This window comes from Tursiops truncatus, chromosome 8 (assembly GCF_011762595.2).
Source record: "Tursiops truncatus isolate mTurTru1 chromosome 8, mTurTru1.mat.Y, whole genome shotgun sequence".
Classification (NCBI taxonomy): domain Eukaryota; kingdom Metazoa; phylum Chordata; class Mammalia; order Artiodactyla; family Delphinidae; genus Tursiops; species Tursiops truncatus.
In genome coordinates, this window is record NC_047041.1 from 100983951 (window position 1) to 101011587 (window position 27637).

General features: G+C 61.5%; 1 protein-coding gene and 1 long non-coding RNA gene across 4 annotated transcripts; both read right to left on the reverse strand.

The window, feature by feature from the left end:
• Nucleotides 1-375: 375 nt before the first annotated feature.
• On the reverse strand, nt 376-1423 carry LOC141279406 (uncharacterized). The gene is made up of 2 exons (XR_012333587.1): nt 1254-1423; nt 376-764 (listed from the first exon to the last, which is right to left on the reverse strand). It is a non-coding gene; the product is annotated as an uncharacterized lncRNA (long non-coding RNA).
• A 5662-nt stretch (nt 1424-7085) lies between these two features.
• Nucleotides 7086-27604, reverse strand: ATG2A (autophagy related 2A). 3 transcript variants are annotated; one of them, XM_033861000.2, is made up of 41 exons: nt 27323-27604; nt 25079-25241; nt 24801-24953; nt 24558-24660; nt 24025-24160; nt 23779-23877; nt 23394-23490; nt 23141-23305; nt 22896-23036; nt 22127-22364; nt 21898-22042; nt 21707-21799; nt 21102-21260; nt 20749-20992; nt 20303-20399; nt 20021-20177; nt 19203-19345; nt 18983-19122; nt 18740-18897; nt 18126-18276; nt 17790-17989; nt 17605-17685; nt 17301-17407; nt 17121-17213; nt 15395-15465; nt 15095-15171; nt 14390-14554; nt 14117-14243; nt 13815-14029; nt 12852-13060; nt 12450-12585; nt 10809-11009; nt 10502-10603; nt 10333-10417; nt 10104-10239; nt 9946-10018; nt 9690-9772; nt 9333-9454; nt 9037-9191; nt 7859-8011; nt 7086-7763 (listed from the first exon to the last, which is right to left on the reverse strand). In XM_033861000.2, the coding sequence occupies exons 1-41, from the start codon at nt 27491-27493 to the stop codon at nt 7527-7529; spliced, it is 5781 nt and encodes a 1926-aa protein (XP_033716891.1). In that variant the 5' UTR covers nt 27494-27604; the 3' UTR covers nt 7086-7526. The 3 variants fall into 3 exon arrangements, with proteins under 3 accessions (XP_033716891.1, XP_033716890.1, XP_033716892.1); XM_033860999.2 differs by having other exon boundaries at nt 14384-14554; XM_033861001.2 differs by lacking the exon at nt 23141-23305 and having other exon boundaries at nt 14384-14554.
• Between the last annotated feature and the right edge of the window lie 33 nt (nt 27605-27637).

Genomic DNA, 27637 nt, shown 5'->3' on the forward strand with positions numbered 1-27637 from the left:
CGAGGTTGGTTCCAGATTAAAGACTGAAGAGCCCTAACAACCAAATGTGAGGCGCGATCCCAGTTCGCTGGGACAATCAGAGACGCCGGCAAGGGGACAGCATATCAGACCCCAGGGTTGCAGCAGTGTTGGCATCACTGCTGCCAGGCCTAAATTTGGTAACTCTACCACGGTTGTGTAAGAAATGTCATTTTTCTTAGGAGATACATGTTGAAATACTTAAGAGTGAAGGGTCATGACCTATGTAACTTCCTGTCAAATGGTTCAGAAAAAAATGCATGTGTGTGTATGTGTGTGTGTGAGAGAGAGAAAGAGAGGGAGAGAGCAAATGGGGCAAAATGTTAACTACTGGTGAATCTGAGTGAAGGGTATGTGGATTTTTAAAAAATAAATTTATTTATTTTATTTTTAGTTTTGGCTGTGTTGGGCCTTCGTTGCTGCATGCGGGCTTTCTCTAGTTGTGGTGAGCGAGGGCTACGCTTCGTTGTGGTGTGTGGGCTTCCCATTGCAGTGGCTTCTCTTGCTGCGGAGCACAGGCTCTAGGTGTACGGGCTTCAGTAGTTGCGGCTCGCAGGCTCTAGAGCACAGGCTCAGTAGTTGTGGCACATGAGCTTAGTTACTCCGTGGCATGTGGGATCTTCCCGGGCCAGGGCTCAAACCCGTGTCCCCTGCATTGGCAGGTGGATTCTTAACCACTGCGCCACCAGGGAAGCCCCCTATATGGATGTTCATTGTACTTTTCTTGCAGCTTTTCTGAAGGTTTCCTGATTGTCAAAAACAAAAAGAAGGGAATTGCCTCGCGTACAGCCGCGGGTTCAATCCCTGGTCTTCGGGGAACTAAGATCCCGCAAGCCAGCCGCCTGGTGAGGCCAAAAAAGCAAAAAAAGAAAAAGGCCTCTAACAAGATACCCCTCCTTCAGGCACCAAGCGGCCTGGTCCAACGTTACATCTGCTGCAAATCAACTGGATTCTATTCATACAACGGAACATCGTGGGCAGTGAACGAATGGGAACAAACCGCAGCTCCAGCAACCACCCGGAGACCTCCCGGCGCAGCTGCAAGATTCCATTGATGATTAAACAACAACAACCCCAGGCAAAATGAACGCAGACTGTTTTGGGCTACATACCTGGGGCGTAAACCGCAGAGAAAGGCAAGGAAGTGGTTACCGTAAAGATCAGCATTGCGCTTACCTGGGGAGGGGTCACCTGCAAGGACACATTGAGGGGCTCTGCAAGGCGGATTTTCTTACCTTGAGTGGTAGTTACGCGGGGACGCATTTTATACTTATTCAAATACACACATAACAGCTGGAAACGTCCCACCAGGAACCCCGCTTCGTGCGAGGTGCGCGTTGAGCATCTGGGACCTGCCGCTGAGTGGAGGGCGCTTAACGTATTCCGCCGGCCTGGAGGGGCCGGGGCGGGGCGGGGGCGGGGCCGGGGTAGGGGGTGGGGGATGGCTGCAGGAATCAGGGCCGGGCGGGGAGGAGGGTGGGGAGGATCGACCCCGCCCAGCTCTGGCGGGATGCGGTCCGGGGCGTCCCCTGCTGGTGACCACTGGGAGTAAGGCTTGCAGAAGAGCGGGCTCCCCGGCCCACCGAATGCCCACTTCCCCTTTCTGTACCTTTGTCCCTGTCACTCCTTCCCCCTCCAGTGCTCAGGACCTCTTCCTGGGCTTCACCTCAGCAAAAGCTGAACTCAAACTCGCCTTTCTCAGGGAGCCTTTCCCGATCCAGGCCACCCAACTCTGACCACTCCTTCCCCCATCGTCCTTTCTTTGAGGTTGGAACACATTAATTTGCATGTACTTTCAGCGGCCTCGTCAGCATCGTCTTGTTTCACGGACGTTTGGTGTTGGTGATGAAGACCACGGCTGGCATTTGCCGAGGGCCTCCTACCTGGGGGCACTGTGCTGGCAGCTCCAGGCACCTGCTGCCCGCCTCCCCCCCAGCATCTTCATTCATGGATGTGGTCGGTCCTTCGGCGTGCATTTATTAGGCACCTACTCTGTGCCACTCTCTGAGGCCACAGGAAACAAAGTCAGTGGCCACTGCTCCCAGGGGTTCACAGTCAGGGTGGGGCGGGGGAATAGCCAGGTGTTGGCGAGGGGGTGTGATGGGAGATCTAAGTGAGGCCACAGAGCATCACGGGGGCCAATGAGTGGGGAAGAGGGTGAAGCCGGCTCTGGTGGTGAGCAGGGAGGTGCCCCGGAGGTCTCCAGGCTAGGCAAGATGTGCACAGGCCCGGGGCCTGCCGGGAAAAGGCCACAGGTCAAGGAGCCAGTCAGAGAGAGTTGGGTCTGCCTTGCACGAGTTGTTACATGGTCTCTGAGAGCCATCAGGGGCTCTGTAGAGGCAGATGGAGGAGGAAACCCAGAGCAGGAGGCTGCCTGCCACCTGCTTCCACCCTAAGCCAGCACTCTAGGCCTGGGGCCTGACAGCCCCGAAAGGGTGAGAGTTCAGATCACCTCCATTCGGCCAGAGTACGCTGAACACCTACTATGTTGGGCTGCCTGACCAGGGAGGATGAGCGAGTCCTGGACTTTGCCCTCAAGGAGTCTGTGATCAGCACAAGGATAAGATAAGCTTGCAGAGCTCTCAGCCCTGCACTGAATGAGATAAGGAGGCAGTGGGAGAGGCCCACGGAGCTGGTGCAGGTAGAGGAAGAGGAGCAGATCCTTCACTCATGGGAGGGTCATCCCAGCTGGGCCTCCGCCAAGGGGATGGGGGCCCAGCTGCACGTGGGAAGGGGCAAGGGAAAGAGCAGGGGGCTGAACGCCTGTCAGCCGCGCAGAGTCCTCGGAGGGAGAAAAGGTCAACTTGCTCTGTGACTTTCGCAAGATGCTCACCCTTTCTGAGCTTGAGTTCTCATCTCCCAAACAAGTTCACAACAGTTACCTCACAAGGCTGCCGAGATGATTCCAGGCGATTGATGTGTGCAAGCGCCCAGCAAGCAGAAAGGGCTCGAGAACCAGCTCCTGTTACTAAGCAATTTGGACTTTATTCCTAGTCTGTGTTTCCAGGGTTTAAATTCTCAATTTTTAGCAGCAGAAACCTTTTTATTCAAATGAAAATGTTCCCAGAACCCCATGTTATAAAAACCAGGCAGGAGCGAGGCTGTTGTGGGAAGCTGGAGCAGGGGTAGGGACCGCCGTTCTGTCCACGGCTGGGCCAGGGCAGCCTGGGGAGATGAGACTAGGAAGAGAGGAGAACGGGGGGAGCGGAGGGGAAGGCTGGCTCCGGGTCCCTGTCCGGGGTGGCGGAGGGGCTCCAGCGCAGACTGGAACCCAGGGTCCTTGGCTCCCCTTGGCCACACTGGACGTTGGTGGTGCTTCCTCAGGGTGCAAGATGGAGGCTCAGGGTCTGTTCAGACATTTATCGAGCACACACCTGCACTCGGCTTGGGTCGGGGGCTGAGCCTAAGGTGGTAGGGAGAACAGAAACCCTGGGAGCATGCAGTGCTTGGGGGAAGCACAGGGTACTGGGGGTGCCCGGCCAGGCACTTACTATCAAGTGGGCTTTAAGAAGGCTTCCTGGAGGCAGCAGATGCTTGGGCAGAGCTTGGAACGGTTAGTAAGAGTGAGCCTGGCAAAAAAGCTGGGAAGGGTGTTCCAGGCAGAGGGAACCGCATGGACTAAGCACAGAGGCGTGCTGCAGCACAGTCGGTACAGGCGGAGACCTAAAGCAGTTCGTGCTCACAAGAGGGAAAATGGAAAGGTGGGAATGGAACAGAAGGGAGCTGGGCCTTGAGTGTTGCACGGTGATGGCAAGTCTTCAGTGCCCACCAGACACCCCCAGCCCCACCCCTTCCCCCACAGGTCCTGGAGGCTGGCATTGAGGCGAACATACCTGTGACCTATGGAATTGGCAGCCAGAGGGGAGACGAGAGCACTGGCTGTCAATTCATAGGTCAGAGCCCTGTGCACTCGGTCTTGGCAGCCTGCTGACAGCCCACAACCCTTTGCCATCCTGGACCTGGGAGCATGGCCACGGGGGTCCCTGCTGGTCTGTTGGGCAGCAGCCGCCTCTCCTCTTCTGCGGACACTGGCCCGCACCCCAGATAACAGCAGCCCCACTGGAACTTGTGGGCACTTCCACATGGAGTTGCTGTTACAGGGGGTGGGAACCGACCGGAGGCCTGGGCCCTGCCCGCCTGGCACCTCCCCTTGGGCAGAGGTCTGGGGAGTATAGCATGACCACCCTCCTGGGCCCCTTGGGTCCTCGTGGCCCCAGGCCTGTGGTCTTTTTATTGAGGCTCCTTATCACCCAGGCCCACACCCGAGTCTCATGCCAGCACTGCTTCTCTGGGCGAAGTCCAGTCTCAACCCCAGATCTGCTCATAAAGCCGGGAGTGGCTCCATTTACAGCTCCTGGGCAGCCTTTGCCCGCTCTGACACCCGCACACCCTCTCTCCCCAAGTTCCTTGTTTCCTCGTTTCTTTCCCAACCAGACCTGGGCCCCAGTTTCAGGTTTGGCCACTGTGGCCTCCATTCTCTGCCCTTTGCCCACCCTTCTTGCTGCAGCCGCAGGGCAGAGGAACAGTGAAGGACGGCTGGGCACCTGTCCATCTCCAGGGACCTCTGAATGCCCAGAGGATGGCATTCAGAGGTCCCTGGAGGATGGCCCCAGATACGAAGCGGAGATGAGACAGAAAGAAGGGTGGTGGGAAAAGGAGAGACAGAGAAAGTGGGAGAGTGAGACAGAGAGGCCAAGAGAGAGATGAGAGGGGCAAGCAGAGAACTGGAAAGGGACAGAGGAGATAGTGGAAGGGGGAAAAGGGCGAGAACAGGGAACTGGAAAAGATGCTGATACACAAACCTGCCACAGAATGCTAAGAACAGGGCTATAAGCAACTGCCGATCTGGAAGAGCACTTAGCACCTCAGCGGCCTGAGAGCCAGCAGGGTCCTGGGAGCTGGGTGACCTTGAGCAAGTGGCTTAACCTCTCTGAGCAGCTGCTGGTTCCTCATATGCAAGTCAGGGCTTGTGAGGACATCCTGGCCTGCGCTGTTGGGAAGCCACCTTCCCTTCAACCTTTGAGTCTGTCCCCTCAGTGGGGAGAGGAAGGAGGTGTTGTCTGGGGTCCCTGAGCTGGCCCAGGACCCCTGGGGGAACAGACCTTTCTCCTGCAAAGTGTGTTCTCATCCCCACCAGACAGGCTCCGGCCCAAGAGACTGGCCCAAGTTACAATGCCAGTCCCGAGGCCTAGGGGATACTCTGGAGACCCCAAATTGGGCTATGTTCCCCTTTCCCAGCAGTGGAAACCGGCCCTGACAGGCAAAAGAGGCTGCCCAAGGTCACAGATCAGGGCCTTGGGGGTCCATCCTGCCCGGCAACCTCCCTGAAGTGGTGTCCTCCCTTTTGGGATGCAGCCAAGGTGAGGTGAGGGCAGGAGTCCTCTGCCTGGGAGGATGTGCCTGTGAATGAAGACACTTTAGTTGGTGGCCCCCAACCCCTACCCCAAAGCCCAGCAGGCCCTTCTGAAGACCCCCAGGCAAGACTAAGTACCTGGTCCGGCAGAGGCAGTAGCGGCAGCAGAGATGCTGCCACTCACTCAGGAGTCCTGATCCCCTTACCCCATGGCTGGAAACTGAGGCCCAGGGGCTAGAAGGGACTTGCTTGGGTCACTCAGTGGTTGCCTAGGTCCCTTCCTTTCTTGCTCAGAAGGGCTGGGCTCGGGAGCACCCCGGGGCAGAAAGGCTGCAGGGGTCTGACCACCCGCGGGAGGCTCTTACCTGGGTGTCTGGCTGGTCCTCGGGGCACGAGGAGGAAGTGGGGCCACCCTGAGCCCAGCGCCTTTTGAGCTGTTGGCCCAGCCCCTGGCTGCAGTTAATGATTATCCTGCCGCCTGTCAATACGGATCACAAGTGAGGTTCAAAGGGCATGAAGCCCTGGACTGTGCTCGGGCAGGTGGGGCGGTTCCAGGAAGAATCAGACCGGGCCCCCGCCTGCCCCTCCGCGTGGCATCAGACCCCAGCCATCAAAACCCCTCTCCCCCGTCACTGCGTGACCGTGGGCAATGAGGACCCTGGGGTCCACCAGGACAAAACTTCTGCCCTGCTCACTTGGTGCCCAGATCTCCCTCACCGAGGAGGGGCCACCAGGCACACAAAGGAGGAGTTAGGGGGCTTTGCTGACACCCCAGCACGGTGAGGGTTCTCTACGTCCATGCCTCTTAACCTGGGCCTCAGTTTCTTCACAGGCCCTCCCATCTCAGCCCAGTGCTACTGGGGAGCGGGGCGGGGAGGGGCATGATCAGAGCAGCCCTTTCTTCCTTGTTCACAAGAAACAAGGTACGGGCTGTTGGGAGAGGGGGTGGACAATAGCAATTTCCCCATCCCATGTGAACTTCTGTGCAAACATCACTGTCAGGACCCCTTCCAGCCAGAGTGCTGCCCCCAGCGCCCCTCCCCCTCCAGCGGCCTGGAGCTGGGACCCCAGGGCAGAGGTTCCAGTCACCTGAAGAGCTTCTGCTAGGGAAGGCAGCGGCAGCCTTCAGAAGGCCCAGCCTTCCAGGAACGGCATCACTGACCCTTGTGGTCCCTGGGTCAGCTGGGCAGGGATTACCGGGAGGGACCTGAGGCTCAGGGACCAAGGGCGTGGCCTCAGGTCACAAGGTCAGAGTCTGAGCCTCCCAGGGGCACTCCACAGCCCTACCCTTTACTCTGGTCCAGCGTCCTCCCAGCGCACCTCACACCTGGCCCCAGGTAGGGTAGGATCCTAAGCTCTTTCAGGCATAGGGCCAAGAAACGTGGTCTGGGTGAGGTGGGCTTCAAGGACCATTCCTCCTCCCCCCTCCACCCCATGCCAGCCACGCCAGAAGTGGGGCCAGGGTGGTGGTCCCCCGGGAGTGTGGCGAGGAGCCCCCGGCGTAGCGGCAGGGGAGCCGAGGGAAGGAGCGCAGAGGTGGGCAGGTGACTGGGTAGGTAGGAGCGGTGGGTAGGGTGGTGGTGGACTGTTAACCTGCTGAGTGGGCGGAGAGGCTGTGGCAACCTCTGGTGGTGACAGGGGAGGTGCTGGGTGCAGAGGTGGGGATGGGCGAGTCACGGTCAAGGCTGAGGCTGGGCAGTGCAGGTACACAGGATGGGGGGGCTGGCGGTGGGCAGTTTATTCCACGGCATGCAGACACTGACCCACACACTCAAGGAGCTTAAAAATACATTGAACCACGAGGTGTCCATTCCCCCGTCTCCCCCCGAGACACAGAAAAACGCTTGGCTGATCCAAGAGCCTCCACCCTGGAACAAGGCAGCAGTGTGGGCCCGGGGGTGGGGTGGGGTGGGGGCAGCGTCCTTTCTCTCCAGAGGAAAAGCGCAGAGGCAGGGCCGAGGGCCCAGGCAGGGAGGCTCCACTCTCACAGCGATTGGCAGTGGGTGCGCCAATCAGGGTCCTTCCCAGTCCCTCCCCTGAAGGCCTGGCCCGTCCAGCTGTGGGCCCCAGCTCTCGGGAGGCGCGGGAGCAAGTGCCCCTGGGCGGGCTGGGCGGGGTGGGCAGGCCGCGCCCTGGGGTCCCGGGCGCCTGGGGCTCAGTCCCGGGCCTCGTCCAAACGCCACTTGAGAGCGTGGTCCTTGTGCGCATCAGGGAGGATCTGGTTGCGCATCCCCCCCAGAAGGCTGGACGTGGCCTCTGTGGCTAGGATGAGGGGCTTCACCACCGTTGGGGGCAGCTGGCGGATCACACCCCCCACAGCGCCTGTCAGCCCCTTCTGTTCATGGCCCCGAGACGCCACCTCGCAGATGGTCTGAGCTGTGTCCAGGATGCCCTGCGGAGGTTGGAGGTCAGTGCCGGGGTCTCTGGGGGAGGGCCGGGGAGGGGGGAGGATGGGGAAGGAATGGGAGCAGGGCTGGGCCTCGTTACCTCTCGAACTGTGTCGTAGGCCTTGGCCACGCCCTCCCGAAGGTCGGCCGGCTGCTGGCCCTTCCGCAGCCTTCGCACAGAGCGCTTGTCCTGCAGGGAGCGCGAGATGGGCGCTGCCGGGGACAGGATGTCATACACCGTCTCGGCTGTGGCCTGGGGGAGCACGGCGGGCACCAGATGAGGAGAGGGGGCCTAAGCACCTACGACCGGGTGGGAGCCCACCCCCCCAAACCCTGCGTTCCCCGCATCCATGCTTCACTGTGCTGCTCCTGGGGTCCTGCCAAGCTCCCACCACCCAGGCCAGGGGGCTGCAGGTGGACTGCATGCCTCCTGAGGGGACTCTTCTAATGTCCTCTGGACCCACCCCTCTCCTGTTGACCACCACACCCGGCACCCTGCCCGCCTGTGGGTGCCACAGATGCAGCCCGAGCTCAGCGCACGACCTTCCTCCTCCTGCTCCTTGCCAGCTCCAGGGGCGGCCCTGGCGGAAGCCTGGGTTCCCCTGACCCATCCCCACAGATCACTAAGCCATCACTGAGTGTGACCCTCTGCCCGCTGGTTCCTCTGTTCTCTCGCCCCCAGTGTCACCCCCTCCCCCCCAACCTCCTCACCTGGCTGTCCTACACCCCAGCTAATGCCTTGGGGGTGGCCCTCAGATGCCTGCTGATCCCTCCAGCCTCCTCTCTAGAGACCCTGCCCCCACCCCCCAGTGCATCTGCAAGCTCACTCCTCACCTCCGAGGACTGGCCACAAACGCCTTCGCCTCCTAGGACTGACCACAAACACCTGCCTGTCGGCCCCCTCTGCTCCAGAACCCAGGGCACTCAACTGCAACTGCTCACAGGATAACCCCTGCCTTCCCGTCTGGGCCTGGCGAAGCGTGAGGCCTGACTGAACCAGGGCCAGTCTCTGGGCCTGTTTCTTTGTCGGTAAACAGAGCCAGCCCCCTTCCCTCCCCTTCAGGACACAGCCATGACCAGAGACCCAGTGGGCTCTAAAGCCTGGGGGCACTCACCCTCCCACATGGGAGCCACGGTGGGCCCCAAGCCAGTCAGTCGGCCTCTTTTCTCCGTGACTGTTCCTCGAAAGATACCACATTCCCAGGTGGCCTACCCTCGGTAGAGCTTTGGGGATGGAACTGGGCCCCTGCATGGCCTGGACGCTGGGGGCCCACTCACCTGGATAGCCTGCACCAGCCGGTTGCTGAGTTCTAAGGCGGCTGAAGCTGTGGATGAGCCGAAGGAGGCAGCCCCCCGCTGCAGCCCCCGCATGAGGCGCCCATCCTTCCTGTACTGCTCGATGGGCAGCCACAGCAGGTCCCGGAACCCTTGGACTGGGGGACGGGGTGGTCAGAGATGCCCAAGGCTGCCCCCACCTACCCTGCTGTGGGAACTCTTCCACCTATTCCCAGTAGCGGCTTCTAGGCTGCCCAAGAGTATGGCATTTTCAAGAGCCCCCAAAGTCAGATACTCACAGAGCTGGACAACAGAGTGCATGGGGCCCACGCCCCCCAGCAAGCCAGGCAACTGGTTCTTTCGGATATCCTGCAGCCACTCGTTGAGAGCATAGCCCAGCACCTTGTCCACACCCAGGAGCCTAGGAAGGGGAGAGAAGAGGAGGGTGGGGTGGGGCAGAGCCACACGCTGAGGGGTCACAGGGCCAGGAGGACCCAAGGCACCCCAACACTCCCCACGGCTCCACCCAGCCCCGTACGGAGGGATTGACTGTGGCCATTTCACAGAGCAAAACTGAGGTCCCAGAGGGGTGATGTCTTGGCCAAGGCCACAGCCAGGAACAGAGAAAGGGCCCTGAGAGAGGCCTGGAGGCTCACCCATGCCGGCAACACAGGCGCTTTAGCTTCAGCTCGGAGCAGTTGAGCTGGGCCAGGCCTATGAGGAGGCCTGCGAAAGTGCCCTGGGGAGGGAGGAGAGGTTGGAGTTTACGTGATGGGACCCAGGGACCCGGCCAGCTCACAGGAGCCACTAGAGGCTGACGGTAGCCGACGGTGCCTGGACACAGCCCTGGCCCCCTGGCCTCCAAAGAGCGGGCCACACCTGGGCAGAATGGGGACCTGACAGCCCGCTTACCACCTGGTCCATGGTGACGTGCTTGCCGTGGTAATCCAGCCAGATGGGCACCTCGGACGTGAAGCGGAACTCCCTGGGTGGGGAGTGGGGAAAGGGGTCCTGTGGTCACTGGCCTGATCCCTGCAGCCTGGCCCGGGGCCCCCAGCCCAAGGCCCTACCTGAAGTAGATGGGCTGCTGCTCAGCAGGGGAGGCGCCGTGTCTACCGCCTGCGGCCTCCTGGGAGCTGGTGGTCTCCACACCCTCGGGTTGCCCTTCCTGGGGGCCGCTGGGCTGGACTGGGGTCTCAGGGTGAGCTGGAGGAGAGGCGGGGGACAGACCAGGGATGGGCCCAGGCATGGCTGTGAGGCAGGAGGCCCGGACCCTCCCCTCCCTGCCCAGCTGCTCACCTTCAGCGGAGGTCTCAGCCGGGACCACAGGGTTGATGCTGGCCGCCAGGCTGGTGAAGAAATCCCTGAGGAAGAGTAGAGCATCCTGCCGGGGGAAGGAGCAGGCCAGCTTCAGAGGCCTGGAGGCAGTGGGCTCACCTCAGGCTCTGCCCCCACGCAGCCCACTCACCTGATCCACGTTGAGCCGCAGGGGCAGCAGTGAGACGCGGAGACAGCACTCGGGCCCACCCAGGTTGGTCACGGGGGCCACGTGCAGCGCTTTGATCTTGAGCTGAAGGCAGAGGGTGAGCTCAGGCCCCTGGCCCCCACTGCTCCCCCAGTTGGTCCTGCACATGCTGTTCCCTCAGCTAAGCCCGCCTGGGCCCCGCCCCCCTCCCAGGCTCACAGACACCCGGGGTCTGTATGTGTACATGCATGTGTGTGCGCGCGAGCACGCGTGTGCCCTGCTCAGGGTGGACCGTGCGGAAGGCCTGTACCATGTTGGAGTGGGTGCGCCGTGGCATCCGCTCACTCGTGTGTAAATACAGGAATTTGTTGATCTGGGAGGAGGCCAGCCGGTCTCGGACCTCGAGCTCCTGCACGATGAACACCTGGCGGGACAGCGGCTGCTCCTCGGGCTCCTCGCCAGGGGTTACGGGGCCTGGCTCTGCCGGGTACACCTCATGCTGGAAGCTTACCTGCGGGGCGGACAGAGGCCTGAGCGGCAGGCAGGGCTGCACAGCGAAGGGGGCTCACCCCAGGCCCCTCCTCTCCCAGCCCAATCTCAGTCCTACAGCGGCTGCCACCTGGACGCCTCCACACAGCCGTGCCACAGGCACTTCAGACGCCCCACGGCCACGATGAACCCTGACTGCCTCCCGAGAATCCACCTGCCCCCGATCTCCCAGCCTTCCCGTCACCCGAGTGGCACCTGTCCCCCTATGACCCTAAGTGCAAACGTTGGTTCGGTCCTCCCGCTGCAATCTCTCTATCACCACAGCTGTCAGTTTTGCTTCCTGAGAACATCTCTCCAGTCCCACCGCACTTCTGTCACCGCCACAGCTGCACCTGGTCTCGGAGCTGCCGTCACCCATCCCCTGCCCGGCCCCCCTGCTCGTCCCCTCCAGCCCCTCTCCACCCACCCAGAGGGATCTTTGTAAAGCGTTTGCCCACCCACCTGGCGCCCTGCAAACTCCTCACTGTGGCCTGGCGAGGCCGTGCTTCCCCCTCCAAAGCCCGCTTTCGGCCCTTGCCCTTGACCCGGAGTACACTGGCCTCTCTCCTGCCCCTGACAGGTCAAAGCCTCCCTCACCGGCGGGTTCTCGCCCCAGCCTTGTCTCCCCCTCACCCGGCGCTGGCACTGGCTCCCCGGCCCGTCGGGTGCCCGAGGAGCCCCGGCCACCACTCTGAAGCACATCCCCGAGTCCTCTCAGCACAAGCGCCCTTACCAGCTCAGGGAGTGGGTCTGTGTGGGCTCACTCTCAGTAAGCGGCACTTGACCTGCACAATTTCTCAGGTCAGCCCGGCCTGCTCTCTCCCTCACGCACATTCAGTCCAGCAGCCCAGCCCGTGGTTCTTTCCACCGTCCCTCTAGTAAAAACCAAAACCATCCGTGGTCTACAGGGCCTTACGCGGCCTGGTCTGGGTTGGATCTCCGGCCTCGCCTCCTACTGCCCTCCTCCCTCCTCAGCTGCAGTCTCGCTGGCCTCCTTGCTGCTCCCGGGACACGCGAGGGATGCTCCCAGCTTGCGGCCTTCACGCTGTGCCCTCTGCCTGAAAACCTCTCCCTGGCTCACTGTGGCCTCACATCTTTGTGCAAAACGGCACATTTTCACGAGGGCTTTCCGGCCCTCCCCAGCACTCCCTGTGCCCCCTCTGTTTACGTTCCCTGAGTGTTTATCACATCTGAGCGTCTGTATATATATAGTCTTACTGGGCTCCCTCCACTATGATACAAGGCACAGGAAGGCAGGGTTTCTGTCTGCTTTGCTCATCGCTACATCCAGCATCTGGAACAGCATGGCAGCAGCTGACCTAGTACAGGAGCAGGGGCCCGCAGGAGTTCCCGTGGAGTGAGCGCTAGCTGAGCAGCAGGGACACGAGGGCCTGTCCCGGCGCCCCACCCCGGCTGGCCTCACCTTGCTGAGCTGGATCTCCATGAGGACGTGGTGCTGCCGGCCACTGCCCCCCTGCGCACGCCAGGAGTTCTGGGGCCGGTTGGGGCCGGAGCAGCGAGAAGGGGAGCTCCTGGGGCCTGCGAGGCCTGCTCTTGCCCTGGGAAGAGGAACAAGGGACACGCTGCCTCAGGGGAAGCCCCTTTCCTCATTCCCTCCCATCACAGCAGGACTTTCAGCCTGGGGCAAGAGACCCTCTCCTGGGAGGTAGGCGGGGCAAGGGAAGAGGAAGAGTTAATAAGGCCAGAAGGTGAGGATCTGGCTCAAGGTTACCAGCTGCTGAGGGTCAGAACTGGACCCCAGCCCGGGCCTCATCTCCTGGGGGCCCCACTGCCACAGCTGCCACCTGCGCCCTCTCCTTCTCACCTGTGTCCGGGATGGGGGCCAAAGTCTCGGCCCCCATAGAGGTGCCAGACGAGGGAGACCTCACGCAGCACCACACGACTGCTGGGCACTGGGAAGTGGGCAGGTGCCCGCAGCAGGTCTGTGCTGCCCAGCGGCTGTGAGAAGTGCCCGTCCTGCACTATGATGGGGTCTGGATGCAGCTGTGTCACCACAGGCTCCCCATCTTGGGGCTGCAGGAAGGAGGCCAAGTGAACATATAGGCCACGGAAGCTTTCCCCAGTCCAGGCCACCTGTTTATCCCTCATCCTCGCATCTCTCTCCCTTTTTTCACAAAAGATGATTCTCACGGGCAATTATCCTGAGGAGCCTGAGTGCCCCTTGCTCCTGTCGGCCCTGTCAGGTCTGGCTTGCGTGTGACAGTGAGTCTGGACGTCATTCCCACTGGCACTTGGGGGCCAGGAGGCCAGCACCGTTGCAGCCAGGTGGTTCTCCTCATTCTCCCGCTACCTGCCCTGCTCCTATCCCTCCCTACTCTTATTTATTTATTTATTTATTTTGCGGTACGCGGGCCTCTCACTGCTGTGGCCTCTCCCGTTGCGGAGCACAGGCTCCGGACGCGCTGGCCCAGCAGCCATGGCTCACGGGCCCAGCCGCTCCGCGGCATGTGGTATCCTCCCGGACTGGGGCATGAACCCGTGTCCCCTGCATCGGCAGGTGGACTCTCAACCACTGCGCCACCAGCGGAGCCCCCTCCCTACTCTTGAATGTCCCAGTCCCTCTGCCCAGGACTCCATGCCTTGTCACTTCCTCTGGAAATCCGTCAACTCCTTCAAAGCCCAGAGTGAGGGCTGCCTCCCCAGGGACCCAACCCCACTTCCCCACTGATACTGACCACCTCCTGCCTCTCTCACAGTGGGAGCTCTAGAAGGGCCTAGAACTGAGCCACCCTCTTCCAGGCCCCTGCCCAGCCTGCCCACCACACACCAATATGCCCAGGCCAGGAGCGTCAAGGATGCAAAACTCATCGCTGTCCAGAGTGTCTCCATCCCCCTCCTCTTCCTTCTCCTCTTCTTTGGCCTCTGAGTGGGGCCCCAAGCTGCCAGTGGGGGCCCCAACCAGGGGCGAGGGGGGCTGGGCCCCACTCCGTTCACCTGGGAATAGGTAGACTGACACTGGAGAGGCCTGAAAGAAGGGGCTCCCTGTGGGGGAGAAAGAGGCTGGCTTAGGGCGATGCCCGATGTGGGTGTCTGATTGTGTCTGCTGGCCGCAAAGCAGCCTGAGCCCACCTGAAGCCTGGGCCAGCTCCCGCAGGCTGCGCTCCGTGTCCAGGAGGGCGTCGGTCAGGTCCCGCTGGTTGATGAGGGCTGTCTCCACTGGGGGGCATGAGGGCAGGGAGGCAGGGCTCTCCGAGAGCTGCGCCAGGCAGGGGAGGACTGGTGAATGCGTGTCAGGAGGGAGGGGGGCCCCAGGGCTCCCCCATCACCAGGTCCCTGGCGGCCATGGCGGGGAGGGGGCTGGGCAGGGCTCTGGTGGCCTGTACGGCCAGGCCTCACCTGTACCTTCTGGCCAGCGATCTCCGTGGGGCTGGGGGGCCGGGGAGGGGGGTGCAGGTCGCCCTCACTCATCACATACTGGAGCAGGTTGACCAGCAGGGCACAGGAGTCAGCACAGCTATGCACGTGCATCACATTGTTGGAGCAGCGCAGCTCGAAGAGTGGCTGGCTCTGCGGGGTTGGGGGCGGGTATCAGCCTGGGTTCTAGCCCCACCAGACTTAGACAGGACTGGGCCAGGTCTCCCCTGGGGCGGTCAGCCTGGGGCGGTCAGCCAACTACCCTTTGAACACATGGGCAAACTGAGCCTAGAGAGTAAAAGGGGCTTCGCCCAGGGCCGCCTGAGGAAGCAAGAGTGCACTCCCGGGTGAGGGACTCTGAGCGCCGTCTCCAGTGAGGCGGGGCCTGGGATCTCCCTTTTACAGATAAGGACACTGGAGACCCAGAAAGGCTGACTCCTGAGGCCCTGCTTTTTCGTGGCTACAGCTGCCCTCTGCTGGCAGGGTTCATAGGGAGGGATGTCCACCAAAGGTCTGGCCCTTCCCAGGAGGGCCAATAACCACAGGGAAGGGCTGTCAGTGACTGGGACCTGAGCCCGGGCCCAGGGAGCAGAAACAAAGAGACGGTGCGTGGGGAAAAGTGATCCCCCGAAGGCTCCCTTGCCCCGGTCCCTGCTCTGGCTCTGGGGGACCCTGGGCGACAGCCACACTCACCAGTTTGTCCTCAGTGCTCCCCTTCCAGGTTTTGATCACGAGCTCCAGAAGGTCGACGTCCAAGACACAGACATAATCTGAGGCAGAGGCAGGAGAGGCTCCCGTTGCCTCCTCCTACCCAGGCCCCGGCCCCGCTGCGAGAATCTAGGGTTTGTCTGGGTGCAGCCCTTGTGTGCGTGCACGTGTGCGTGGGCGCTGAGGACCTGGCCAGCAGCTGGGTGAGGACAGCGGGCTGCTCTGGGTATGGCCGGGGGCCACAGCCCCTCAGACGGGAGGGAGCCCAGTCCAGGCCCTGCCCACCTCGCCGCAGATCCAGGGTCTCCATGTCACACTTGTCGGACAGGTACAAGGCGGAGTCGTCGAGGATGAACCTGGGGGGGAATGGGGCTGAGAAGGGCCGGGAGCCACTGCAGGCGGCAGCTCCGAAGGAGCTGGCAGGGGTGGTGCTCGCTCATAGAGACGGGCAGCGGGGGCACCAACAGGGGGTCCCAAGCCCACAAGAGAAGACTAGTGCTGGGTCTTCTCTGGCCTCGGTGTTCTTGTCTGTACAGTGGGGAGACTGGGCCTGGAGTCTTGTACCACAGGCCCAGACAACAGGCACTCGAGGCAACCGGGCAGCATTTCTCTTTCTCCAAAAACTTCCAGCTTCTCCACCTCACCTGGGCCTCATAGCAGCCCTGGGAGGGAAATGTCCTGTTTTCCCCCTACAGCCTGCATTGTTCTTTTAAAATAAGTCCTTATTTTAATGGCAACCTAACATAAGCTCCTTTCAAATATTTAAAAAATATAGTTAATCCCGAATTCTGACAAAAGCACCTTATACGGTCAGCCCTCCATATCTGCAGGTTCTGCTTCTGAGGATTCAACCAACCGCGGATCAAAATATTTTTTTAAAAATCCAGAAAGTTCCCAAAAGCAAAACTTGAATTTGTCATGCGCTGGTAACTACTTACATAGCAATACATTGTGTTGGGTATTATTAAGCGATCTAGAGACGATTTGAAGTACATGGGAGGGACTTCCCTGCTGGCGCAGTGGTTAAGAATCCGCCTGCCAATGCAGTGAACACGGGTCCAGGAAGATCCCACATGCTGCGGAGCAACTAAGCCTGTGTGCCACAACTACTGAGCCTACACTCTAGAGCCCGTGAGCCACAGCTACTGAGCCCACGTGCCACAACTAATGAAGCCCGTGCGCCTAGAGCCCGTGCTCCGCAACAAGAGAAGCCACTGCAATGAGAAGGGCACCACAAAGAGTAGCCCCCTGCTCGCCACAACCAGAGAAAGCCCGCGTACAGCAACGAAGACCCAACGCAGCCAAAAATAAATAAATTAATTAAAAATATATACATATGGGAGGATGTGCATGGGTTATATGCAAATATTGCACCCTTTTATATGTGACTTGAGCGCCCCTGGATTTTGGTATCCACGAGGGGTCCTGGAACCAATCCCCTGTGGGATACCAAGGGACAGCTATACATCTCCACCCTGTCTTTTCTATGAAGCCACACAGAGATGCATACAAACACACCCCCAAAAATCTTAAAAAAGAAAAGAAAAAAAAATATAGTTTTATATCTATATATAAATATTGTACTATGGCATTTCCCCGTATTTGTCAATGTTATTCTTAAATTTGACTTTAATGGTTGAGTGGGCCATGTTTACTGACTGAGGTCATAATTTGGGGGCATTTAAGTTGTTTACAAGTTTTGACTATTTTGAATTATACTACAGAGGCCTTATATTCTACCTTTCTTATCCTTCTAGCCTAAGGACAACCACCAGAAGTGAGGTGATCAGGTCAGAGAGCTCAAACACCTTTAAGGCTCTGATTTGAAGGTCTGACTGACTCTGGGAAGGTGAAACCCAATCTTGTTCCCCAGGGAGGGATCACCTAAATGTCCAGAAAGGCTCAGACTGACCTGAGGATATACAGCAGGTACACAGGACCCTGGGGGAGTGGCAGCTGCAGCCAACTTGGGGTGGGATGGACGGGGAGCTCGGGTGGGGGAGCCGCATACCTGAGCAGGAAGGTAGAGGTGTCCATGACGATGTTGCTGGAGAGGGTGAAGGTCTCAGCAGTGACAAGGACACGTACAGGGAGGTAGAGGGGCCTGGAGGGGTGGGCCACATGTGGGTTGGGGCAGGCTCCTTACACAGGGGCCCCAGCCCCTGGCCCCCAGCCCCCTGAGCCGGGGTACCTGTAGTCCACGGCACAGGAGAACAGGTGTACGTGTAGGATGGTAATGACCGTTGGAGGCAGGTAGCCCAGCACTGGGTCATCCAGGACATCTAAGAACTCCAACAGCTTTGGGGGCCAGAGTGAAAGGGACAGGGGAGGAGGGGGCCTCTTTCTTCCTCAAGCCCCCCAACCCCAGCACAGCTCTCCAGTTGCTGCCCATCAGCTGTCTGTCACACCCTTGCCCAGGGGCTCCACCCAGAAGTCGGCTCCAGTCCAAGGTCAGCTCTGGCCCAGCCCACGCCCCCCACGCGACCCTCCCTCACCTGGGAGTGCCAGCTCTGCTCCGGCAGGGCCATGTGGTGGCGCAGGGTGGCTCTGTGCAGCCGCAGTGTCACCAGGAACTCCTGGGGGCAGGGCACAGTCAGCATGGCGGCAGCCCAGCGTTCCAGGCACCAGGGAGGCAATGGCCCTGGCCAAACAGGTGGGCCAGAAGCAGGCGTGGCTGTACCTTGACGTTCCTGTGAGGGTCCAGTTGGATGCGCACCGCGGTGGACAGCATGTGGGGGCCCCGGCCCTGGCCTTTGCGGCCCACGCCTCCTTGCTCAGTCATCCCTTCCTCCGATGGGTAGATGGTTCGGGCCAGCTGGGCCGGAGGAGCAAAGGTGGGCAGCTCCAGGCGACTGGGCAGCAGGTAGTCATCCACAGCCGCTGAGGAGGCATCTGGTGAGCCCCCTGCCAAGCTGGCTGGTCACCCACTCCATCCAGGGCACATGTCCCTCCCGAAGGAGCACCCCTCCCCATGTACCCTAGAGACCCCACGGCGACTGGCCGCCAGCCCTCACACCTCGGTGGTACAGTGTCGCCTTTTCAGCTTCCAGGCAGAAGTAGCCGAGTCCCGGCTGGCCTCGGTACTGGCAGACGCTGAAGATGGTGCCTTGCTCCACGTCCAGCACCAGCTCCCCATGCGTGGCCTCCAGCCGCTTCCCGCACTCGTCCTGCAGGCAGCGTGTGGCTCAGCCTCACCAGCTACACTCAGCAGCCCCCACACCCTCAGGGCGGAGGGCGCCTCTTGGAGCCCGGGCCTGACTAGCGTCGGCTTCAGCCCCTACCCAGAGCGCGGGAGGTCCGGAGCAGCACCTTCTCTTTTGCCAGAGGGGAAGGGTCATCCCTGCCCTGTCTATCTCCGAGCATCAGATGGTGTCCATTCGGGCCCCTGGCATAGTACCGTACGTACAGCAGGTGCTAGTAAGCGGCTGACGGGGCGTGATGGGATGGGTTGGGGGGCATGGGTGGGTCAGTGGGTGGCGGGTGGGTGCTACTGGCTGGACAGGCCGCACTCGGCCCCCGGTGGGGCCTCTGTCTCCCACATTCCCCACTTGGAGCTGCTCACACCGGCCTTGTTCTCCTGCCAGTGGGGGCTCTGGAGTCAGGGGCTCACCTCCCCTGGGCTGTGCTCACCTTGGTCTCACAGTGGGCCGTGATCCGACCCTTTAGCACCGTCACCAGTGTAGAGAAGGTACTCTGGGAGCGAGGGCTCTGGGACTCAGGGGCAAGGCGCTGGGGGGTGCCTGATGCCCCCGCTGAGAAGTGGGTGTCCTCGTCGTCCGAGTCCGAGTCTGGGGGGAGATCAAGGAGCCGAGTGGGAAGGAGACCTGGGAGGGCGGCCCCGGCCCCAGGGCCCCACCAGGGCGCCCCTCCTACCCAGCTTGAAGGCAGACTTGCACATCTTGAAGCTGTCGTGCCAGAAGCCCGAGGCATCTGGGAAGCCAGAGGGGCGAGTGGCAGGCGCGGGGGTGGGAAGCAGGTCCGCGGGCTCCCACATGAGCAGGTCGTTGTTGATCCTGAAAGGGCAGTTGGACCACGGCGGTGAGGGAGGCCCGGCCCAGCCCCTTGCCACCCCCTGCCCTGCCCACGTCGCCACCTGTTGTAGAGGCTCTCGTAGACCTCCTTGCTGGGCAGGAAGACGTGGGCGCCGGGCAGGACCACTTCCACGCTGCAGCGGGACAGCGCCAGGGCCCGGCTCTGAAAGTTCCTCATTTCCTCAGGGTCTCCAGGAATCACCATCTAGGTGTGGGAGCAGGGAAGGGGATGCGAGAGATGTCAGGGCCTGCTGCCGGCCTTAGAATCTGACCCAGGTCTGCTTCCTGAACTCCTATCATTCATTCATTCATCCACATGAGCCCTTCTCTGCTGGGATGTAGGACAGCCGTCTTGTCTGAGGCGCTGACTGCAGGCAAACCCTGCTCCAAGGGCCTCGTTCAGGTTAACCCCTCATCCTCACGACAGGCCCATGAGACAGGTCATTATACCCACTTTCCAGGTGAGGAAACTCATCTGTAGGTAACTCTCCAAAAGGTTAGACAACTTCCCCAGATGACACAGCCACTGAGTGGCAGAGGCTGGATTCGAACCCAGGTCGTTTGGCCCAGAGGCCAGGCCCCTAACTACCTCTCACTCAACCCTCATCACCTTCAGAGAAGAGGATCCTGAGGCCCAAATGTACCCTGCTGATAAATGGCTGATGGGACAGGTCATGATCTTCCCCATCGAGGGCCCGTGTCCCCCAGGCGCTGCCCTCACTCTTGGGCCCCCTGAGACTCCCCACTGACCAGAGACAATGGAAGAAATGAAATTCTCACTGGTGCTGGTTCACATTTTCTGGTGCCCCATGTGGTCTTGTCCCCCTGACCCAGAGCCACCAAGTGGCTCCCGTGAGACCCAGAAGGCCTTGGACCTCACCTCTTCCGTCTCGTACATGGTCCTTTTGGAGGAGAAGGGGGAGGGCTCAGGCTCCCGAAGCTCGCACAGATTCTCGGCCGACAACTCCAGCTCCTCTCCCTTCTCCGGGGTCACTTCCCACTGTGCGCCGAGCTGGGGGTTCAGGGTCACCACTACCCTGCCAGGGCACAGGCCTGTCACTGGCCTGCAGGGCCCCCCAGCCCCTGGTCCCAAGTGGCCTCCCACTGCCCTCAGTAGCAAAGCCCTCCCCTCCTGTCTGCTCCTCCCAGAGCCCCAACTTACTGGGGCAGGAAGTACTTGTGCCCAGGGCTCTTGGGATCCAGGGCTTTGGAGACCCGCAGGCAGGGGACAGGTGGCTTCTCTCCGTCTTCGTAGGTGACTGGACGGGATGGGGAGGGACGGGGGGTTGTCACTGCCACCTTTCCCCATTTCTTCCTCAAGGCCAGGTGGGTCAGTGGGAGCACCCCCATGACAGCTGTGTTTTATTGTGTACAGACCCGTGCCCTCCCTCGCGCCCACAGTCTGCAGCGGCCCAGGGATAAGCGGCCCACTCTGCCCGCTGCCCAGAGGAGCCCTGGGATACCCAATGCTGGTGCCTCACGAAGCAGATGAGGTCTGGACCAGGGTCTGCCCCCATCGTGACCCAGCCCCTTCCGTGGCCCCAAGCCCACCTCTCCTAGAGGCCTGAGCCCCCTGCCCAAGGGGTTGTCTCCTGGGGGGGCTCTTACCATGGAGGTCGGAGCAGGTGAGTTCCAGGCGGGTGGGGGCTGGGGGGCCAGGCCCACTGCTCAGCTCTGACCGGAACTGGGGCTCAGTCAGCTCCAGGCGCAGCTGCTCGGCCCGCACGGCCCCGCCCACCCAGGGGTCCCGCTCAGGCCGCAGGTCAGCAATGGGGAAGCGCAGCTGCAGTGTGGCCCGGGGTGCCGAGAGCCGCACCACCGCATGCTGCTCAGCTGCTGGCGGGGGCTCTGTCTGTGGGAGGGGGGAGTCAGAGCTGCTGCTAGCCCCCCCGCCCCCACCCAACTGTGGCCGAGAGCCAGAGGGCCCACGGCCTGCCCTCCACCCTGGCTGCGCCTCTTACCAGCAGGCCAGCCGGCTGCTCAGGAGGGGGTGTGGTGGCCTGGTACAGCAGGGCAGCGAGCCGGTCCAGGGCCCCCAGCTCCACATCTGCCTGGAAGTCGGCCAGGTCCAGGGCCAGTTCTGAGTGACAATGGCAGGCAGTTGGGCGCCGGGGCCGGCTCTGAGGGTGAGGGTGCTCAGGTCAGCGAGGGCTGTGGGGTGGGTGAGGGCAGGATGGGCAGGGTTCCCCTTGAGCAAAAACAGAAAGGACACAGAGCCCCCCAAAGCTGTAAGGAGAAGAGCTTGGGTGAGGAACCCAGGGGACCTTCACCGCCTGCTCGGGGCAGACAACCATGCCCGTTTAACGAGAACCACCCAATACTTACCACCTCCAGCCCTGGAGGCTGGCAGGGGTTTGCCAAGATGAGCCAGGAGAGGGGCTAAGAGAGTGGCATGTGTATGGCCCGGAAGTACTCGAGGGCTCCGGGATGGGGAGGTGTGCTCTGGTTTGAGCACAGGTAAGGCGGGTGGAGGGTGGGAGCAGGGAGGCACCAGGGGAGGCCGGTGGGGGGCAATACACCGTGGGAAACAGCCAAGGGCCCCTGGGCCTGGAGCAGGGCGGGTTACCTTGGGCAGCCGGCGCAGGGTCTGCGTGTGGTGCAGGTGAGCACAAGGCTGAGCTGAGGCCTGGGACCGCAGGCTGCTGGGGAAGCTCAGGACCTGGGACGGGACAGGGAAGACGACAGGGTCAGGCCGAGCCCCCAAGCCCACCCTCACCTCTAGGCCCTGCCGTGCACACACTGGCTCTCAGCCCTCACCTCTGTGTACTCGGGCTCCGGAGTGCCCCTGGGCCACAGACACTCCAGCACCTCGAGCTGCCCGAAGTGCACTTCCGTGCTGGTAACCCGCCGGCCCCTGCTTGTCCTTAGCTCCCAGGAAAGCTGCACAGCGGCACCCGTTAGCCTACGGGAAGAAGCTGGGCATCAGAAGGTGGGCTTCAGGGGCTCAGGGAGTCCCCTCTAGTTCAGGCCCGCCTCGGGCTTGTACCGGACGTGGCTACAGGGACAGGCCCTCTGGAAGCGCGGTCGGAGATGGCAGAAGTCATGGGAGCCGAAGGACCCATCCTTGGTGGCATCGAACTCCGCAAAAAAGTGGGTGGTGAGGTCAGGTGGTCCGGAAGACGGGGCAGATGTCTGAAGCAAGGTCAGGGTCACACCCCCCAAGGTCATCTTCAGCAGCGAGTCGGGGCGCAGGGTGTTCGAGGGGGGTGCAGGGGCTGTCTTGCCTGAGAGGACAAAGGCTTCACCAGAGGCTCCCCAGAGCTCACAGGCATCCCAGGTAAAGTGACAGTCAGACAGTGGCCTAGGGGCCAGAAGCCCTGGCCTAGCTGGATCGTGACTCTGGCCAGGGGCTTGGCCAGGCAGGGGTGACGTGAAGCCTTATTATGCCAGACACTGAGTCCAAGCTCAACTCAACCCGCTCAAGGAAGCTGGAAGAACTGGAGGTGACGAAGCACTTACTACCTGACACGTGCGATCTCTCAATAAACATCAGCTCAAACGTGCAGCCTGGCAGGGTCAGATCTCATCCCTTTTTTATGGAAGGGGAAACTGAGTTTAAGTGCTCGGCCCAAGGTCTCTAACTCCAAAACCCAGGTTCTGTCCATCGCACCGCCACCTCCCCTGAGCGTTTCCCACGGAACCAAGTCACCAACGGTGGACCTCCAGGCAGCGCTGGAGGCCTCCCACATGCACGTAGCAAAGATGACACCGGCACCAAGCCTTCTTCCAGCTCTTCCTGCCCCTGGAGAACTCACCGCTTGGGGGGCCCTGAGCAGAGAGCCGGCAGGAGGCCATGTTGCTGTGCACAGAGGCGCCCAGGTCTACATCGGAGAGGGAGAGCTCAGACAGGGCCGAGGCCACGCTGCTGGTGAGGCCCGCCATGGAGAAGAAGAGGTCTGTGGGCCAGGGGAAGGGGGTCAGAGGCAGCCGGGCTCGGCCCCCTGACTCCTGCGCCCACAGTAGACACCCCGCCCATTGCTGGCTCTGGCTCCACACCCACCAGTGCTCTCCAAGTTGACAAGGGGGTTCGAAAGGGGGTCTGAGCTGAGGGGCTCAGCTACGGTCCCCGCCTGCAGCTGCTGATTCAGATCCTGTTCAATCAGCCACAGATCGTCAGCACCTAGTGGGCGGCTCTTGTTCAGCTTGTCGACCAGGCCCTCGGGGTCTACGGGGGAGGACAACTCCTTGTGTCAGTCCAGTCTGGCCGGTGCCTTCCCAGCCATCCCACTCCCTGGACCGCCCAGAGGTCTCACCTGCAAGGCTCAGTGCGCCAAGCAGTTCCTGAAGCTGCTGGAGCTGCCGTGGGGTCAGGAGCAGGTGCAGGGAGCCCAGCTGCCCACACACCTCCAGCTGGGGGTGGAGGAAGCAACCATGGAGCCTACACCAGCCACTGCCGCCACCCACGTGCCCTCACCCTGAGGAGGTAGGACGCCGGTCGCCAGGCTAAGCTCTGCCACCAACTAGCTGTGTGACCCTGGCTCCAACTTGACCACTCTGAGCCTCAGTTTCTCCACTTGCCTAGAAGGCAGTAATTTCCCCCACTCAACGACCCCGCTCTGTCCCAGGGAAGATCAGCATTGCTGAGGAGGATTCTGAGATGGGGCATAATCCCTCCTCCCCAGGGGCCTGGAGACCCACCTTGGGGCCTGGGAAGGCCTCATTTTGCTTCAATTTCACCGTCAGCTCCAGGCACCCTGAGCAGCTGCCAATCTGCAAGGGAGGCTCTGGGGGTCCTTCCTGGGAGACAAGAAGACATGGGAGGGGAGGGGTTGAAAAGATGCAGCCAAAGACGGTCAGAAGGGATGGAGAGGGAAAGATGGGTCAAGGGCCAGAGAGGACAGGGATTAGAAGGAGAAAGAGACGGTCGGACCAGAGTCGGCCCACCTGTGGGCGGAGCTCCTCGAAGTGCAGGCGGACCCCCGCCAGCTGCAGCAGCTTGTGGAGGAAGGCAGGGGGCTGGTGCACGTCCACGGGCGGTGCCTGGCTTGGGTCTCGCACGGCCTCGTCGCAGTACTCTAGTCTGGGGAGTGTAGGATCAGCTCCTGCCCAGGCCGCCCTCTCCCCACACAGCATTCTGTTCTAGGAGTCTGGGGTTAGTGAAGTCTGGCCTGCGGAGCCGTCCCATCATAGCCAGGCCATCCTGGACCTCCATGGCCATTGCTCCCCAGACCCTCAGCGTGTCACCTGACCCCGGGGGCCCAGCTACCCTAGGCCTCTACCACTTGGCCCCGGGACACCACTCCGGGCTCACAACACAGTTCGCCGCCCGCTGCCCTGGCCACAGCCCAGGCCCACCCAGACTTGCCCTGACACTTCCCAGGAGCCCAGGCTGGGGGTGCAGGTGGGGCCAGGGCCACTCAGCAGCCCCTCGCTCCCCCTCTCCCTCACGCCAGCGCCCCCGCTCAGCCCGCCCCTACCTTTGCACGTGGGCTTCCACGGCCACGCCACGCTCCCCAGCACCGGGCGGGTGCTCTACCCTCACGACAGTGTCCAGGAAGGTCACCTTGATCCTTCGCAGTACTGAGAGGTGGGGAGGGGTCTCAGGTCAGGCAGGCAGCAAGGGCCAGACAGAGCTTCCCTGTCAGGCGGCAGGGTGCTGTCTGAGGCCTTTGCCCTGCGGGCCACGGAGGGGCGACAGTGGCCGGGCGGGGCCTGCTCACCAGTCTCAATCGTCTGGGCAAACATCTCCAGTCCTTCCAGGGGCTGTGGTGGTTCAGAGGGCTCGGGCAGCCCATCCCGCAGGCACTCCTGGGCCAGCTGCATGCTCGTGGTCATGCACGAGGCCCAGCTCTGTGAGTCGGCAGCCCCCGGCCCTGCAGGTAGGAAGAGGGTCTCAGGGCCGGCAGGCCCAGTCGGCTCCTGGGTGTCCAGGCCCACTCGCACCGCCTTCTCCCGCACCCCCACCCCTACCCCCGCCCCAGTTTTGCTCTGTCCTCACCCGGGCCCTGGCGGGGCTGTAAGGTGAGCTGGAGGCCTGACACGTGCACGGTGCAGTGGTCGGTGAGCAGCGCGGCCCAGGGCACGGCCACCTCGATAGAGCCCACGAAGCCTTCCACCAGCTCCAGTGGCGACTCCATGGACTCCAGCACCTCATTCACAGACTGGGAGCAGGCAGGAGACAAAGCCAGCTCAGGGAAGCCCCAAACCTAGCCGTCTCGCTGGCTGCTGCACTCCTTGCCCGGCTGTTCCACCTCGGAGAGCACCCTCACTCCCCCTGTCCGTCCACATGCTACCTACAAGATCCTACCTTTGCTCAACCGATCCCTACTCTTGGCTCAACTGATCCCTACTCTTGGCCCGCCCTATTACCGTACAGTCCAACGTGCCCAGTCTTTCAAACCAGAGGAGGGCAGAGCTGAAGGACAAAGAGGAGGGAGCCAGGCAGAGGGGATGGAAGGCAGGGTTTCAGGCATGGGCACAGCACATGCAAAGGCCTGGCAGAGAGAGCAGCAGCCCACATTTACCTGCGCGAGCGTGGATTAAGGGGAGTGTCCAGGAGAGGCAGGCAGGGGGCTGACCTGAGCTGGAGGGGGCCCCTCAACTCCAAACACTTGGGGTAGCTGTACTCTCTCCGAGGCACAAGGCTAGAGCCCCTGGTGACAAATAGGGGAGCAGCCCCCCCACCAGTCTGGAAGCTCCCTGAGGGCAGGAGCCCACCTGCCTTCTCTGTGTGACTCCAGGTGCTCTGTGTGGTGCCACCCAGAGAGGGCCTCAGTGAACACCTGTTGGATCCGCGAATGAAATACGCGGCAGAGCTAGAGGGCCCACAGACATCGCGTGCAAATTCCTCACCTACAGATCCACAGATGGGGAAACTTGAGGCCTAAAGAGAAGGGACTAGCCTAGTCACCCAGTGTACTATGGGAACTGAGACTGAGACCCAGGCACTTGGCTTCTTTGGGGGTCTGCAAGGGAGAGGCTGCAGGCGTGGCAGCCTGGAGAAGGGCGGGCATATTGGGAAAGCACTTGCATTCCACCAGGGCCCAACTCCTCCCTGGAGGCCGGGCAGGAAAGCAGCCTAGCTAGGAGCCAATTCAAATCCCCAACCAGAGGGCAGGGCGGGTGGAAGTATAGAAAGGCAGCCTAGAGGTCTGGGCCAGCCTAAGAGGCTGAAGTCAGAGGTCAGAAAAGGTCTCCCGCACTGGGATTCACAGGCAAGAGGTGCCACAAGTCTGGGCTCAGGGCTTTCCGCCTGCCCCACGTTTGCTCAGGAAGACCTGGTCTACCCTAAAGCCCAGTTTCTCCTGCCCAGACTGTATTGAGGCCAGGCACCCTGTCTGCTCCCCCAGAAAACTGCGAAGCCCCTGTCCCCATGCCCACCCCTGTTGCTCTGGACTGGAGGGTTGACCCAGTGCCAGCCCTGGTCTGGCGCCCCTAACTGGTGGCTCCTTTGCAACTTCCCAGGTCAGCTGAACCGTGAGACACAGCTCCTCACTGCCCCCAGCCGCAGGCCTCTGACCCAGAGCTTATTCCTCTTTGCTTCCCCAGCATCTCTCTCCTCTCTGCCTAAGGCCAGATCTCTCCACCTTTCCTCAAGGGCTTTCCTCTAGGTGGGGATGCTGATGCCCAAGCTCCTCCCCAAACACCCATTCAGTCCATCCCACTCTCCTAAAAGCAGGAAGTAGGCAGCGGTGGCAGTCACACAACGTGTTGATCAACAGGGGTGCTGACGCGGTTGTTGACATCCATATCCGGAGACGAACGCCACCCACCGAGCCAGGGTCGTGGGGTCAGGAGGTCAGGGCACCTTTCCGACAGGTGCCCAGAGCAGGGCCCTGGACCCCTGCCAGACTTCCCTAACCAGCTGTGTGCCCCAACTGTCACTTCCCTGGCCTGGTCCCACCAGAGGCCCCTAGTTTCCGAGGTTCCTCCTCACCCTCTCCTTAGCCCCTTGGCACCACGCTCAGCTCAGGCCCCCAATTTGATACACTAATTCTGGCATTCTCCAGACAAGTGACATCCTGCTCCCCAGCTTCAGTTTCTCCTCCTGTGAAGTAGAGGCAGGGGCCCCTTCTGTCCAGCTTCTGGCTCTGGAGGCGATCAGCTGACCCCTGGAAAGGGCCGGACGCCCAAGGCCTCTCCACTCCGGTGCCTGGTCCCCTAGTCCGACCCTTTCGCAGGGAGACTCAGGATGCTGCGCCCCCCAGTCCGACCCTTACAGGGCTCGGGCCTGGATCCTCACCCAGATCTCCAGGTGTATATCCCGCAGGACAACGCTGCCCTTGTACAGATCGAGGCTGAGCTGGTCCAGGCTGAGGTGCTCCTGGAAGAAGTGACCCAAGTAGTGGTGCAGCAAGTAGCGGCAGACCCGCTCTTTCACACAGTTCGACCACGGCCATAGCCATCGTGACATCTCGGAGACTGCCGGGCCCGGGCCGCCTCCCCTCGCCGGCCGCCGGCGTTCCCCGTCCGGTTGCGCTGTTCACTAGAGCCCCCGGCTCACCCCGCCGCTTCTCTTAGCGCCAGGCCGCACCCCCGGACGCCTGACCACGCCCCC

What these genes read in the sequence shown, in the direction of transcription:
- ATG2A (XM_033860999.2), bottom strand. Translation starts at nt 27,493, where the DNA reads ATGTCACGATGGCTATGGCCGTGGTCGAACTGTGTGAAAGAGCGGGTC. An exon ending in AGCAGCCGGCTGGCCTGCTG is followed by an intron (nt 20,993 to 21,101) that starts GTAAGAGGCGCA and finishes CCCCTCCCACAG; the next exon opens with ACAGAGCCCCCGCCAGCAGC. An exon ending in GACCCTGGATCTGCGGCGAG is followed by an intron (nt 15,172 to 15,394) that starts GTGGGCAGGGCC and finishes CCTCTGCCTCAG; the next exon opens with ATTATGTCTGTGTCTTGGAC.